The 13,434-nt window shown below is 51.4% G+C and overlaps 2 protein-coding genes across 6 annotated transcripts in view; one reads left to right on the top strand and one right to left on the bottom strand.

The window, feature by feature from the left end:
• PLCG1 (phospholipase C gamma 1) overlaps nucleotides 1-6,674 on the top strand; it is a 42,280-nt gene extending 35,606 nt beyond the window's left edge. For 2 of the 4 annotated variants that reach the window (XM_084217899.1, XM_084217898.1), the window contains exons 26-32: nucleotides 395-619; nucleotides 1,439-1,587; nucleotides 3,903-4,017; nucleotides 4,212-4,373; nucleotides 4,888-4,976; nucleotides 5,585-5,769; nucleotides 6,097-6,674. In XM_084217899.1, the coding sequence (XP_084074025.1) occupies nucleotides 395-619; nucleotides 1,439-1,587; nucleotides 3,903-4,017; nucleotides 4,212-4,373; nucleotides 4,888-4,976; nucleotides 5,585-5,769; nucleotides 6,097-6,139 (968 nt within the window). In that variant the 3' untranslated portion in view covers nucleotides 6,140-6,674. Of the gene's footprint in view, nucleotides 1-394; nucleotides 620-1,438; nucleotides 1,588-3,902; nucleotides 4,018-4,211; nucleotides 4,374-4,887; nucleotides 4,977-5,581; nucleotides 5,770-6,096 lie in introns of all 4 variants that reach the window. The other 2 variants (XM_084217897.1, XM_084217896.1) reach the window with 1 other exon arrangement.
• Nucleotides 6,675-7,164: 490 nt separating this feature from the next.
• Nucleotides 7,165-13,434, bottom strand: part of ZHX3 (zinc fingers and homeoboxes 3) — a 29,265-nt gene continuing 22,995 nt past the window's right edge. Inside the window, exon 3 of one of the 2 annotated variants that reach the window (XM_084218099.1) lies at nucleotides 7,165-12,704. In XM_084218099.1, the coding sequence (XP_084074225.1) occupies nucleotides 12,694-12,704 (11 nt within the window). In that variant the 3' untranslated portion in view covers nucleotides 7,165-12,693. The remainder of the gene's footprint in view (nucleotides 12,705-13,434) is intronic. The other variant, XM_084218100.1, reaches the window with a different exon arrangement.

Here is a 13,434-nt window from a genome sequence, read left to right as displayed (position 1 = left end):
TGGTGGCCATCACTGTGGCATTACAGACCCTGTGGTGTGCCCCAAGGGACTGCTTTGGCTAGATCTCAGCAGAGTCTAGGTGTCCAAATCCCCAGTTTACCTTGGAGCTCTGGGTTGCTCCAGAGGGTACAAGTTCCCTTCCCTATCCCTCTATTGCTGGGGTCTGTCAGCACACAGAGCAGCTGCTGAGGGAGTGGGGCAGGGGAGCATCGTGCCTGGTCAGTGGGAGCTGTGTTGGTGCTGTCAGTGGTGTTGGGCACCGGGCAGAGCAGGCGTGACACACTCAGTGGTGGCTGCGCCAGGGGTGAGAGGATGGCGTCAGGAAGGAGCTGGGGTGGTTGAGTGTCAGCGAAGGGAGCGTGCCCCTGGCTCACACAGCACTGTCCCCTCTCAGAGATCGGCACAGAGAGGGCCTGTTACCGGGATATGTCCTCCTTTCCCGAGACCAAGGCAGAAAAGTACGTCAACAAGATCAAGGGCAAGAAGTTCCTGCAGTACAACCGCCTGCAGCTGTCCCGCATCTACCCCAAGGGCCAGCGCCTCGACTCCTCCAACTACGACCCCCTGCCCATGTGGATCTGTGGCAGCCAGCTGGTGGCACTCAACTTCCAGACCCCAGGTGAGGGCAGCAGGCAGGGCCAGGGACGGTGGGCTGGCTCCTGGGGTGCACTGTGCCTCCTCTGAGCCGCCTGCTGAGCCCTGCTCCTGGCATATGGGGGCTGGGAGGGGCTCTGGGTCTTGGAAGGGCTCTGCGGGCAGTGAGACCCAGGTTAATGTGCTCCAGAGGGCTGGGCTGAGCCAAGGAGCTGCACTGAGGCTGGGGATTGTGCCAGTATGAGAACAAGATGGAATGGAGAGGAGGCAGGGGTGTGTTCTCCCAGGTCCCTGGTGGCAAGCAGGGCAGCCAGGGAAGGTGCCAAAGGGGGGATGGTGCTGCCCCAGGCTTGGGACACCAGCTGGCTGCATGGTCTGAGTCCAGCTGGCTGCTCTTCTTGCCTTTGCCCAGCTTCCATTCCTGCTCCTGCCGTGCAGTCCAGCCTTCCTCTCCCTGGCCTTTGCCAAACCCTGCTGTGAGCCTGCTCAGCTCAGCGACACACCAGCAAACAACCTGCCTCTTCTTTCCTGCTGGCTTTCTCATTCCTTCTGTGAATTCAAGCATCTCACAGGGGGTTTGGCAAATACTACAGGCAGCACACGGAAAGCTGAAAACAGGAGGAAAAGAGGGAGGTGACCCATAGAGCCCTGGGTAGTTGGGCAGATCATGCATGAGAGAGTCACCTCATGGCCCTGGCACGTGGGGACACATTGCTCAGCATTGCCAAGGGGTGAGCCAGCTCCTCTTGCCAAGGGCTTCCTAGGAAGCGTCAGTGATGGGGGTGATGATCCAGCTTGTGCACAGGGTATCCTTCATCTCCTGTCTCTCCTGCCTGTGCTCTAGACAAGCCCATGCAGATGAACCAGGCCTTGTTCATGTCCAGTGGCCAGTGTGGGTACGTCCTGCAGCCAACCAACATGAGGGATGACATCTTTGACCCCTTTGACAAGAGCACGTTGCGGGGCACAGAGCCACTCTCCATCTCCATTGAGGTCAGTACCCTCTCCTGGTGTGGGGGAATGCAGGCTCAGACCCCAGTGGGGTACCAGATTTGGGGTGAGAGAATGGTTTTTCTGGGCTCCTGGCTCTGCCTGCAGCTGCTCCTCACCAAGCCCCTTCAGCCCCTGTCCTGCAGCACAGACTGGGGGAGCCCTCGCTGTCCCCTGTGAAGGGCTTGTCCCCCTGTGAAGGAAGGGCTGCCACTTTGAGGGAAATTTGGGGGTTTGGAGAATCATAGAATTGTGGACTGGTTTGGATTAGAAGGGACCCTACAGGCCCCTCGCTGAAGAGGGGCACTCGTGGGTGCTGCTGAGGGTGCCTGGAGAGGAGCAGCAGGAGCATCCCTGGATGCTCCCCCCAGGACTCCTCCTGTCCGGGTCCCCGTGCCAGCAGGTGGCATCCACGAGCCGCAGAGGTGACATCCCTGTCCCCAGAGCCCGGCTGGGGCTGCATCCACAGGCTAACGACTCAAGAGCTGTGCCTTGTCCCCTCCTTGTCACTCAGTTGCTCCAGGCTCGATGTTTCCATTTCCCCTTGCTCGTGGTCCCTCTTGGGATGATGCTCGAGGTCAGGGCAAATTTTCTAGGCCATTTCTGCGTTGTGCTGCTGGTGATGATGATAAGAGGAGAGGGGCTGGGGGTGGGGGGTGCCAGAGGATGGGTTGTGGATGCTTGATGAGTTTTTTGTACTTCCCTAATGGTGCAACTGAGGCTGGATGGTTCCTGTGTCAGCTCTCAGAGCTGCACAGCAGAGGATCTGCAGGGACATGGGAGAGCTTGCCAGGCAGAGCTTTGGAGGGCTGTGCCAAACCAGCTGGTCATGTCTGGATCAGCGGCCTGTACAGGCATTCCCTGTGGTCTCAGAACCAAGCTATGGGTCAACAGTCTGCTTTGCCAGTCCCCTCAGCTCGTGAAGACCCTGGGGAGGGTGCAGTGGAGATCCTGCCTAGAGGTGCTCACAGCCTCTGCAGCCACCTCTGTTTTGGAGTGATCCCACCTAAAAAAGCCACAGCCCTTCTCTCTGAGGACATCCTATCATGTACCCTCTGCACCACTGACCACATGCCCACTGTCTCCCTAAAAATTCCCTATGTAGGGGGATAGAATATAAGAAAATAAAAAGATAGTGTAGAAAGTAGTCTTACCCCTAAGGAGTCGCAGCTGGGCCAATTAGCAAAAGTTAGGAACAGGCCTGACTTTAATAGGCACAGCTGTGACCAGTGAGAAGAAGAGTGCTGTAAAAGAGTGGGGTGGCTGGGGGAGAAGGGAACTGGAGTCAGTGCTGTAAAAGAGTGGGGTGGCTGGGGGAGAAGGGAACTGGAGTCAGTGCTGTAAAAGAGTGGGGTGGCTGGGGGAGAAGGGAACTGGAGTCAGTTTGCTGCTTTGTGAAGAAGAAAGTCAGTGCTCTGAGGAGCTGCCCACGAGAAAACACCAAGAAAGTGTGAAACCTTTGTGCTAAGGAGACAACAGCATGGAACCCCTGTGATAAGATGACAGCATCCTTCCCCCATTCTGTTTTCCAAGCTCCTCCTGCACCTCAGGATGCAGCTGCCCCTACCAAGTGTCAAGAGTCATTGTGCCATAGCCAGTCACTGTCGCCTTTAAGAGACAGGCTCAGCCTCTCGTTGTCTGGCAGAACTGCCTGCTGTCCCCACCAAAGCCAGCTTTCATGGATGGAGAAGCCATCTCGAGCCCAGCATGACTCAAAGCACATGATCCAGAGTTGGCAGCAGGTCCTTCCCCTGCAGCAGCAGCGTGCTGGAGCGACATATGGCCACGGGCAAGGGGAGCTGCCATTGCTCTCTCCTGCGAGGAGGCAGCTTGGCATCTGAGTGGAGCACAGCCTGTGCTGCAGGCACGAGGCAGAGCAGGGGTGGAGAGCAGCTCCTTTTCCTCCTCACACCGAGGCAGGAGGGCTGAGAAGTTTCAGCAAAGATGAGGGGGTCCAGGGTAGTGCTTCCAGCAGGGAACAGTGCTCGGCGGGAGCCCAGCTCCAGCTTGGCCAGCTGGGGGAAGATGCTGTGGCCCAGGCCTGGCTGTGCTGGCAGCAGTCAGGAACCTGGAGCAGTTCAGCTGGGTTTTTTTTGTGGCTTACAAGTCAAACTGTGGATCAAGAGCACTGTAGCAGCTTCCAGGGGTGGGAGCTGTTTCTCTCCGAGCTGCCGGCTGGGCTGGCTGTCAGTGCTGCTTCTCTCTCCAATTAGCAGAGCCAGGGTGATTTATTTGGGAAGAAAATGTCTTGGTATGCAAACACATTTTTTTCCCCTTTGTTCTTGTCTCTTACCAAGTCTCTCCTGCTCTCTGCTCAGGTCCTGGGGGCCCGGCACCTTCCCAAAAATGGCAGGGGAATCGTTTGTCCTTTCGTGGAGGTGGAGGTGTCTGGTGCTGAGTATGACAATGCCAAGCAGAAAACAGAGATCGTGGGTGAGTGAGGTGGGGTGGGGAAGGGAGGGGGCTGCACCAGCACTCCTGATCCTGGTGTGAGCCATGGGCTCTGCAGCAAAGCCTGGCACTGAGCTGGGAGCTGCCCTCGTGCTGCCCCCGAGCCCAGCATCTGCCATGGGGGCAGTGGAAGGACTCAGTGGGGCTGCCCACTGACAGCTGTGTTTTGTGAGCAGCTGACAACGGCCTGAACCCTCTCTGGACCCCGAAGCAGTTCCACTTTCAGGTCAGCAACCCTGACTTTGCCTTCCTCCGCTTCGTGGTGTATGAGGAGGACATGTTCAGCGACGAGAATTTCCTGGCTCAGGCCACCTTCCTGGTGAAAGGCTTGAAGACAGGTGAAGCACTTGGGACAGCAGGGAGGGGGTCATGGTGGTCCTCACCAGGTCACACTGCTAGCCAGGGAGATGCTGAGTTTCATGGGAGAGGGTTGGGCCCCAGGCTGGCTCAGCCTGTCCCCATGACAGGTCACATCCCCAGCCAGTTAAAGGAAGGCAGAGCCATTTGCTAACAGCCCTTGGGGCCACCTGCCACTTTGAGGGAAATTTGGGGGTTTGGAGATTCACAGAATCATAGACTGAATGAATTGGAATTGGTTTGGATTAGAAGGGACCCTAAAGACCATCTTGTTTCAGCCCCACTGCCATGGGCAGGGGCACCTTCCACTACCCCAGGCTGCTCTGAGCCCCATCCATCCTGACCTTGGACACTTCAGGGATGGGGCAGCCACAGCTTCTCTTGGCAGAAGAGAAAAAGGGTCTTGTGAAAGAAAAACCCCCTTGAGTTCTGTGCCAGGGCACTGCCACCTCACCTCCTGTGCAGCGAGTGACACCAGGGCTGTCTCTGCCGTAGGTTTCCGAGCTGTTCCCCTCAAGAACAACTACAGTGAGAACCTGGAGCTGGCTTCTCTGCTTGTCAAGATAGACATTTTCCCTTGCAAGGTGAGACTGGCTGCACACACGAGAAGGTGACGGTGCTGTAGGGCTGAGGAGCAGAGCCAGTGAGACCAGCCTGGCCCTGCCCACTCTCCTGCTCCAGCTGGGGCTGTGAGGCTCAGTGGTGCCTGGCCTGAGTGCCTGTGGATGGCTGCCTTCCCAGTGCTGCTCCATAGGAAAGCAAGCACTGGGTTTGCCTCCTGCAGCAGTCAGGGTGTTTCAGGCAGGGTCCTGCCTGCACTGGGTTTGACTTGCCTGGAAATCCCTTGAGCAAAAGCTGGAGAAGGCAGATTTGTCACAGTGCCTGTCTGTGCTCCAGGGACAGTGCAGCTCAGGATCGCAGAGCTGGCTGGCCTGGGGCTGTCCCTGTTGGCATAAACAGAGGGCAGGGCTCCTTCTGAGACAGATGGTTCTTTTATTTCTTCATTTAAAATGGTGGTGGTGGGAGCCAGCAATGGCTGTTAGAGCAGCTGCACATTGCAAACCCCAAGCTCCCATGAGCCCTGGACACCCTGCAGGGCAGCCAGGGTCCTGCACCACAACTACCCTTACAGCATATATGCTTTGAAATCACAAGCCCTTGACTACAGCATTTTTTTCCCTCATCCAAGCAGGAAAATGGTGAAATAAACCTCTTCAATGCTTCATCCCTACGGGAACGAGGAGGGGATGGCTCCAGCCAGCTGCTGGCAAGCAGGGGCAGAGAGGGCTCCTTTGAGTTGCGGTACCAGCAGCCTTTCGAGGATTTCCGTGTGGCCCCAGAGCAGCTCGCTGACCACTTTGAGAGCCGGGAGCGAAGGTGAGGCCAGCGCTCAGTCAGCTCTTCCCCTGCATTTAGTCTGGCTGGAGGCAATGAATTCAGCCTCCCCCTAACCCAAAGGGGCGCTGCAGCCTCGTTTGCTGCTTGCAAACACTAAATTTGCGCTGCAAGTTGTGCCAGTGCTTGTGGCAGTGACTGCTATGGGAGTAGGGTGGGACACCACAGCTGGTGCCATTATCCCCCATCATGGGCGATGTGGCTGAGCTCCTACTTTGCTTCAGAGGGCAGCTTGAGCCCCGGAGAGCGTTGTCCTTGGTCATGCCGTGGTGAGGCTGAGCTGTGTCCCCTCTGCGTGTCCCCTTGCAGGGTACTGCGGAGGACCCGGGTCAACGGGGACAACCGGCTGTAGCCCATCCCGGCGGGCGAAAGCACCTCCAGTGCTTGTGAATCTCACAGCACGCTGTGAACTGGTTTCTATGGAAACGGCACTGCTATGGCCTACTTTCAGGCAGCTTTTCCAGTTTCTCTGCTGAAGTGTGTTCAAGTGGAGAACTAAAAAAAAAAAATAAAAAAATATTGGAAATAAACCCCACCCCGAACCAGCCCCCAGCACCCACCAACCTTCACCACGGAGCCCTTAAGAAGCGCGTCGGTGCGGCCAGGCTCCCAGAGGCCAGAGACCAAACTATCTATAATCACGAGAAGAGACCTGAAAATTCCCCATCCAGCCTCTGCGTCACTGCTCTGCCTGTAATCCAGAGATCGTGTGCAGCTGCTGGAGCCTGTTTGCAGCCATCCTGTGCTGTGTCCGTTCCCAGAGCTCTGGGCCTGCAGTGGCTACAGCAGCACCTCTGTCTGTCCTGGTGATTCCACACCTGACCTGTATAGCCACTGCCGAAGGGTCCAGTAGTGAAATCTACATTTACAGGGCCTCTCTAGCTTTAAATGACAATAAAAGTGTCAGTATTATGTGTGCTGGCTCAGGTGTCTGGTGGTCTGTGCCCTGCAGAGCTGAGGTGCAGCCTGCACTGCTCCCTCCTTCCTTCTGGCTTTAGGGGAGGAAAAATAACCAAGAACAGCCCCAGGTTTTACACTGTTCACTCAAAAGGGTAAAAACAAAGTTATGTGCTCTAGCTGCCCATGCTGTTCTGAGGCAGACTGGGGACAGAACTCTGGCACGAAGAAGCACCTCTAGGGCAGAGGTGTCTGGGCACTCACTGATGGCCTTACCCCATGGAAAAGTTGTCATTCTTTTAAAATAAATGACGAGGTTGTGATGGAGCACTCCCAGCCCAGCAGCTGGAAGGCAGGCACAGCCATTCCTGGGCCCTCCTAAACCCCAATGCAAGCACCACTCAACTCATGTTTGATTTTTTACGCTCTTTATTTAGGAACAACCAAAAATGTCTGGTTTCATTTCAACAAACTGTACAAGCAAGCTCTTCCCCTTGCCCACCCTCACATCCACATATACAAAAGGAAGGGAAACTTGCCGTTCACTTCTCAGAAGTGGCATTGTTGCTACAGGGAGTTCTTGCCCTCAGAATAAGAGCAGGTAAAGTCCATAGCACGTACAAGCTACCCTAGCCCTAGTAATAGCTACAGCCCACAATCACAGGCAGCTTCTTTTTTTGTTTCCTCTTTAAAACCTTTACCAAAAGTAAAAACTATTTCCTGTTTCACACGATTGCCAAGGTGACCATTTAAAATTGTGGTCTTGAGAAAAAAAAACAAAAACAAAGTAACAACCCCCCTGGAACCCCCCACACCTCCCCGGTACAAAGACAGCTTTACACAGCAGAGCTCTCACCCTGCTCCCTCACTGCACCGGCCACCCTTATGAAAGGTCCCGTTGCAGCTACAATTACATTTTCCTTTGGATAAATCCAAGCAAAAATTCCAGGTCATTCAGCACCAGCATGATTTCTAAATAACAATAATTAAAAAAAAAAAAAAAAAAGAAAAAAAAGAGACCCCGTTAGGCTGACTTTGTGGTCTGCTGAGAAACAAAGTGATCAACACGCTGTTCCCAAAGTCTCTCTTTTAGTGCAATGTTAGTATGTGCAAGGGGAATCACAGCCACGTACCCATAACACCACCACGAGCCAGATGGGGCAGAGAGAAAGTGCAATTTTAGCTAGAAATTTTCTATGCCATGGATTCCTAGCCCAACCTTCACTAGCACCAGTAAGCAAGAATCCTCCTAACACCACCTTCCATCAGTACAGGGAAAAAGGGGCTTTAATTGTGTCATCAGAATATGCCAAACGTTAGCCACAAGAGCACTTGGGCCATAACAAGAAAACCCAAAATTAAAAAAAAAAAACAAAAAAATGCACTGCTTACATAACTGAGCTCCCTTGCTCTGCTTTAGTTTTCTGATGCCAATCCAACATTCCTGGCACACACAGTAAAACATACAGCAGAAATTAATTTCTCAATAAAAAGAAGAACAGGGATAGCCTGCAAGTGCCTTGTTCCCCTCCATGTGTTGTGTTGCCTAATCTTACCCTGCTGGTTTTGGGATCAGCTGAGAAGTGACACCAGAGCTTTACAGGTGAGCTGAATCACATCAGGACCAACTGGTTTGAGAGAGCAAAGCTAAAATGATCTGGGCAACAGGGAAAAGACATTTACAAGCATTTTGAATACTGTCACCCTAATGGGAATGTGTGGCATCCCATTCACTTTGTAATTTGTGCCCAAGTGCTGAAAATCATCTTTTTCTTCTGATTCCCAATGAGAAGCTTCTGATCAGTTTGCCTGTGTTATATCTGTAAGAGAGGGGCTGCAGGGAAAACAATATAACACTTCTGCAGGTGACCAAAATCTGTTGCTTTCCATTAAAAAAAAAATCCCCAAAACCCTAAATAAAAAAAATAGCCTACTACAACTTCCTTCTCTTAAACTGTCAGGGGACACATAACAAAAATTAACCCAGCAGGTATCTTCCAGCTCTGGTGAGCATCCTCCAGCCAGGTTAAGGATTACAGTTTCTCTGCCATCAGCTACTGCTCTTGCTGGTGGCTTCTCCTGGTGACCAACTCAGAGAAGGGACATGAAATCACACTAAGTACCTGCCAGCACCTGTGCCCATCCTCCCACCACGCTGCAGCATCACTCAGCTCTCAGGCAAGTGGAGATAGGAGCCTGTAGATCATTGTTTGTTTAGTGTTCTGCTAAAAAAAAGAAAAAAAAAATTCAAGGATGCTAATTACAGAGCTGAAAAATAAGGTACCCAAATGAAACATAGAACAATGTCTAGAAATCTCATGGCAGGGGCTGCTGACATCAATGAATAAAGAAACTCAGTTCCTTGCACCAGGAGAACCAGCAGCCCTTCCCATGAGCAAGCCAGGGCCAGCACAAATCAGGGTTTCGGGTTATTAAGCAATTGGATTGTGCCCTTAATCTAAGCAGCCTCAGAGACATAAGTAACAAGATTCACATGGATTAAAATTGATGGTTTCTGCTGTGCCTGCCAAGCCCAAGCTCAGGCACAGCGGATGGAGGTGGAGAATTCAATTTCCCTTCCTTACTGATGCTGGCTACATCACCTCGATCTTACACCCCTTTCAAGTCAAGATAGTCATCTTTGATTAGATGATGATAAATATTCACACACTGTGAAGAATTGTGGTGACACTTCCTCTTAACACCACAAGAGCTGCTGTTGGGACTGTCAAGCCACCTCTCAATTTTTCTTTTCAGTTTCAGATGCAAACACTTTTCCAATGTCCAGCACCAAAACCGAGTCTGTTTGGAGATGGCACCTGTTTCTCCTCCTCAGCAGAGAAACAGAAGACCACAGAGCTAAACCCTCAAAAATCTTCAGCTTATACTTTTATGGAGATTTCAAGTCAACTAAAAAATGCAGATAACAAGGAATGTAGGAGTTAGAAAGGGAACTCGATCATGTTTTGATTTCTTTTTTGTCCCTAAACCTTACCCTCCCCACACAAAGGCGTTTGCCAGCCCCGTTGCCATGTCCAAGGGGAGTCCGCATGGAACCACTTTTTAAAATTCCTCCGACCCAAAAGAAAGAAAACTCCTGCTGTGCTTGTATGAATGCATGGAGACAAAGCTCAAAAACCTCAGCAGCTTCCAACCCTCAAGGCTGGTTTTTCTGTGTACACCGGGAAATTCTCCCTCTAGCTCACAAGACTTCTTTTCAATTTTTCTGGAAAACTGGCTGAATACAATCCAAGTGCAAAATATTTCAGCTAGTGCATCAAAACATGGTTTGAAGGGACCAGTTCATACCACAGTCCTTAAGCATTCCTGTAGATGGAGCGGGGATCACTCTTCCAATCAGCCATAGGCCCTTAAGTGTACACCAAAAATCCCACAGAAAATCACCTTGAATGGGCAAACTACACTTCCAACGTATTTATATAGCAAGTAGTTAGTAAAAGTGTACATTTTTAATGTACATCATAATGCAATAAAGAATCAATGGCATATCTGAACTGTATATATGTGTAGTTAAATAAACCTGCATGTACACAGACACTACAGAGTAAATTGACCTACCTGTATTTGTTCTCTGAAGGTGACACTGTACATACATCCATATTCTCAGGCTGCACAACTCCCAGATCTGCTTTCAGCTCTAGAACCACCCAGATTCTGCCACCCTCTCTGATATTTTTGGGGTGCACAGGATTGCACCCATGAGGGTGAGACCCTGGGCCTGTCACCACTGGGCAGCTGTCCCTGCTCCCCAAAGAGGGACCCACAGGGATGCCACCAGCTGAGCCATCACTCACCAAGGTGAGATGGCTGCTGGTCGTGCCTCCAGCTGTGTCATGACCATCAGCAGTGCTCCCGAAGGCAAACTGAGGGAGCCTGGTGCCACACGGGCTGCTCCAGGTCAGAGCCACCCCTGCTCACAGCCAGGTGGGATGGCTGCCCTGGCTCTGGCATGCACAGTGCCAGTGACCACATCCAAGGCGTCACCCCGCTCTCTGTGGGGTGCAGGTCACCTCTGTGTGGAGCAGATGGTCACACTTGGCCATGGTGTCACACCAGGGAAGCCCTGTGAGCTCAGGCACAAGCACCCAGCACATGCCACCAGGCAAGGGGAAGCCTCTGCCAAAGCACTGAGCAGCCACAGCCCCTTCCTGCAGCTGAGCAAGGCGGCCTCTTGAAGAGGGGGTGAAGAAAGAATTGCAAAAGCAAGGGCAATTAAAGGTAGAAATCAGACACCATCTTTGGAAGAGGTTCTGAAAGAGCTTTTTTGTTTTTAAAACAGTTTTTTTGTACATCACTGGATCCGATCCTTTGGGGTTTGCTACCCACCCTCCTAATAAATATCATTTACCACCAACAATAAAGTCTCCCACATTAAAAAGCTCTCACTAAATAAAAACCTTCTACTGAAAAAGCTTGGCTGAGCTGGCTTGGCAAAAAATAGGGAGCTATGACTACTCTCCATAAATACATCAGCAGATAAACACCAAAAACTATTTAAGTTAAAGGACAATGTTGGCTCCAAAACAAACCAGGAATGTACCAGCCACAAATTAATTCAAACTAGAAATTTAAATACAGTTTCTAACCACTCAAAGGCAGTCAATTTCTGGACTAGCCTTCCAAGAGCAAAAGTGAAGGCAAAACATGGAACCAATTTGGAGTTGGGATTTGATTAGTTTGTGACAGAATGATCTGACACAGCATTTGGCTGGACTATTCAGCGCAAGAGTTTCCCCTCTAGACTTTGTTTTCTATTAGAAAAGAATATTTAAAGCAAAAATGTCCAAGCAGTTGCATCACACAGCAACCACACAAGACAACACACATTAAAAATGTACAGGTATCAGGCAGCAGACTGGATAACTGGGAAATTTATTTTGCTCTTTTTCCAGAACTACTGCACATGGCCTGGGGAAAAAAAAGGGGGAAAAATAAGAAAAGAAAAACAAAAAAGACTGGAACAAACACTTGAAATCACCAGCAGTGCTGCAGGAGGATCTGCCATGTAGGGCTGCAAGAAGGAAACTTCCTGATGGCAGCAGAGCCGCTGCCTTGGTGACAACAATGACTTGAACCACTCACAGCCACGCTGTGACTCTCTGCGTTTGTTCTCTGAAGAACAGACTGTTCTTTCCAAACAATGAAAAGGATTCCAGGTCAGGATGCAAAAATTATTATGTGCTAGTTCTCAGATATTAAAGAGAGACTTGGAGATTTAACAGCCTTTTACAGTCAGTCTCCAGGAGCACAGGGGAAAGTGTTCTAGCCAGCAAGGGACAAATGACACCAAACTCCATCTCCTGGGCTGCCTCAGTCTGGGAACCTGCTGCTTATCAGAGAGTATGCAATGCTCACTCTAACCTTATCTGGAGGGAAGAGAATCTCACCCAAATTCAAGATTGGCAATTTTCTTCTCAAATCCCTTCCCTTTCCTAATACACTCACACCTGTGTGCCCAAAGAGCCCTTCACTGCCAGGGCTTAAGGACCAGAAAGGGCAGAGAGGATATATGCAGCCATGCCAACCTTTAGAGAACAAACACCTTAATGGACAGATGAAAAAAAAAAAAGAAAGAAAAAAGAAACAAGTACTATGCCATGATAGTCCATATCTAAGCAATGACCTTGTTTACACAATGTCTGAGATTTGTTATGCTTGTATAGGCAGCTGTAGGCATCGGTATATGAATATGAAATCTGAAAGTCTGTCACTGGAAAGCAAACAGGAGCATCCTATTTCCTGGGTGTGAGCTGAGCCCCTGCCAGCTCCCAGCCATCTCCTTGGCTGGGCCACCAAGAGCTCAGCACCGAGAGCCCAGTTTGTGCATGTGCTGTCTCGTGTGCTGTGCCCAAAGGTCTCATGTATGGCAGTGCTTCATCACCACGTCCTGCTCCTCAGGCTTGGGTCAGGCCGGCCCATGGGTTTCTTAAAGATCACTAATTTCTTCTCAAGGGTAAGAGCGGATCCTCCAGGGCTGGTGGCTTGAGTTCAGTCTGTTTCTGAAAAAGAACACAGGTGTCAGAGATGCTCCTGGCCTGCTCCAGGTGGGGTGCTGGGTGGGGAGGAGGGGATGCAGGAGTGCTTCAGGATAGGCAAGATCAGGAGCCCTGATAAGAGTCAGCCTGCAAAGAAGGGCTAGCAACATTCAGAGGGGCCAGGAAACCCAAAATCCTTGAGGGATTAGAGTTGGCTTTGCACCCCTAAGGAGGGATGCACCTTTGCTAAGTGCCTCTGTGCCATGAGGGTTGGCAGAACCTTTACTCAGGGTGGCAGAAAGCCATGCTCAGAGGGCACTAGCAGGGGCACAGCCACCTCCCCAGAACAAAATCTGGTCCCCCACCAGTCCCCATACTCACCCTTCCCGTGCAAAGCACACACGATGTGCAGCAAAGGCAGGACCCATCCAGACCCATGCTCCACCTTCTCCAAATTAGATGGGAAGGGAAGCAAAGAATTTTACTCGATTTTTATAATTATTTTTTTAAGATCTGCAGCCATGGCAGAGGTGTGTGGGAAGCTCCAAAGCAAGGCAGTGGAACTGGAGAAGATCCCAGCTGGCCAGCAAGGAGCTGCATGTGTGGACCACCATGGGACAGGACCAGCACTTGGCCATCCCCATCTGGTGGGAGCCCTACCAGGCTGGAAGTAGCCCCCAGCTGCACTGCAGAAAAGCCCACAAAGGGCTTGGAAAGCACCTCTCCTCTCCACCACACACACACACACACAGAC

This window comes from Fringilla coelebs (assembly GCF_963513975.1).
Source record: "Fringilla coelebs genome assembly, chromosome: 18".
In the NCBI taxonomy this organism is placed as follows: Eukaryota; Metazoa; Chordata; class Aves; order Passeriformes; family Fringillidae; genus Fringilla; species Fringilla coelebs.
Note: the sequence above shows the minus strand (reverse complement) of the source record. Positions and strands in the feature narration are given on the sequence as shown.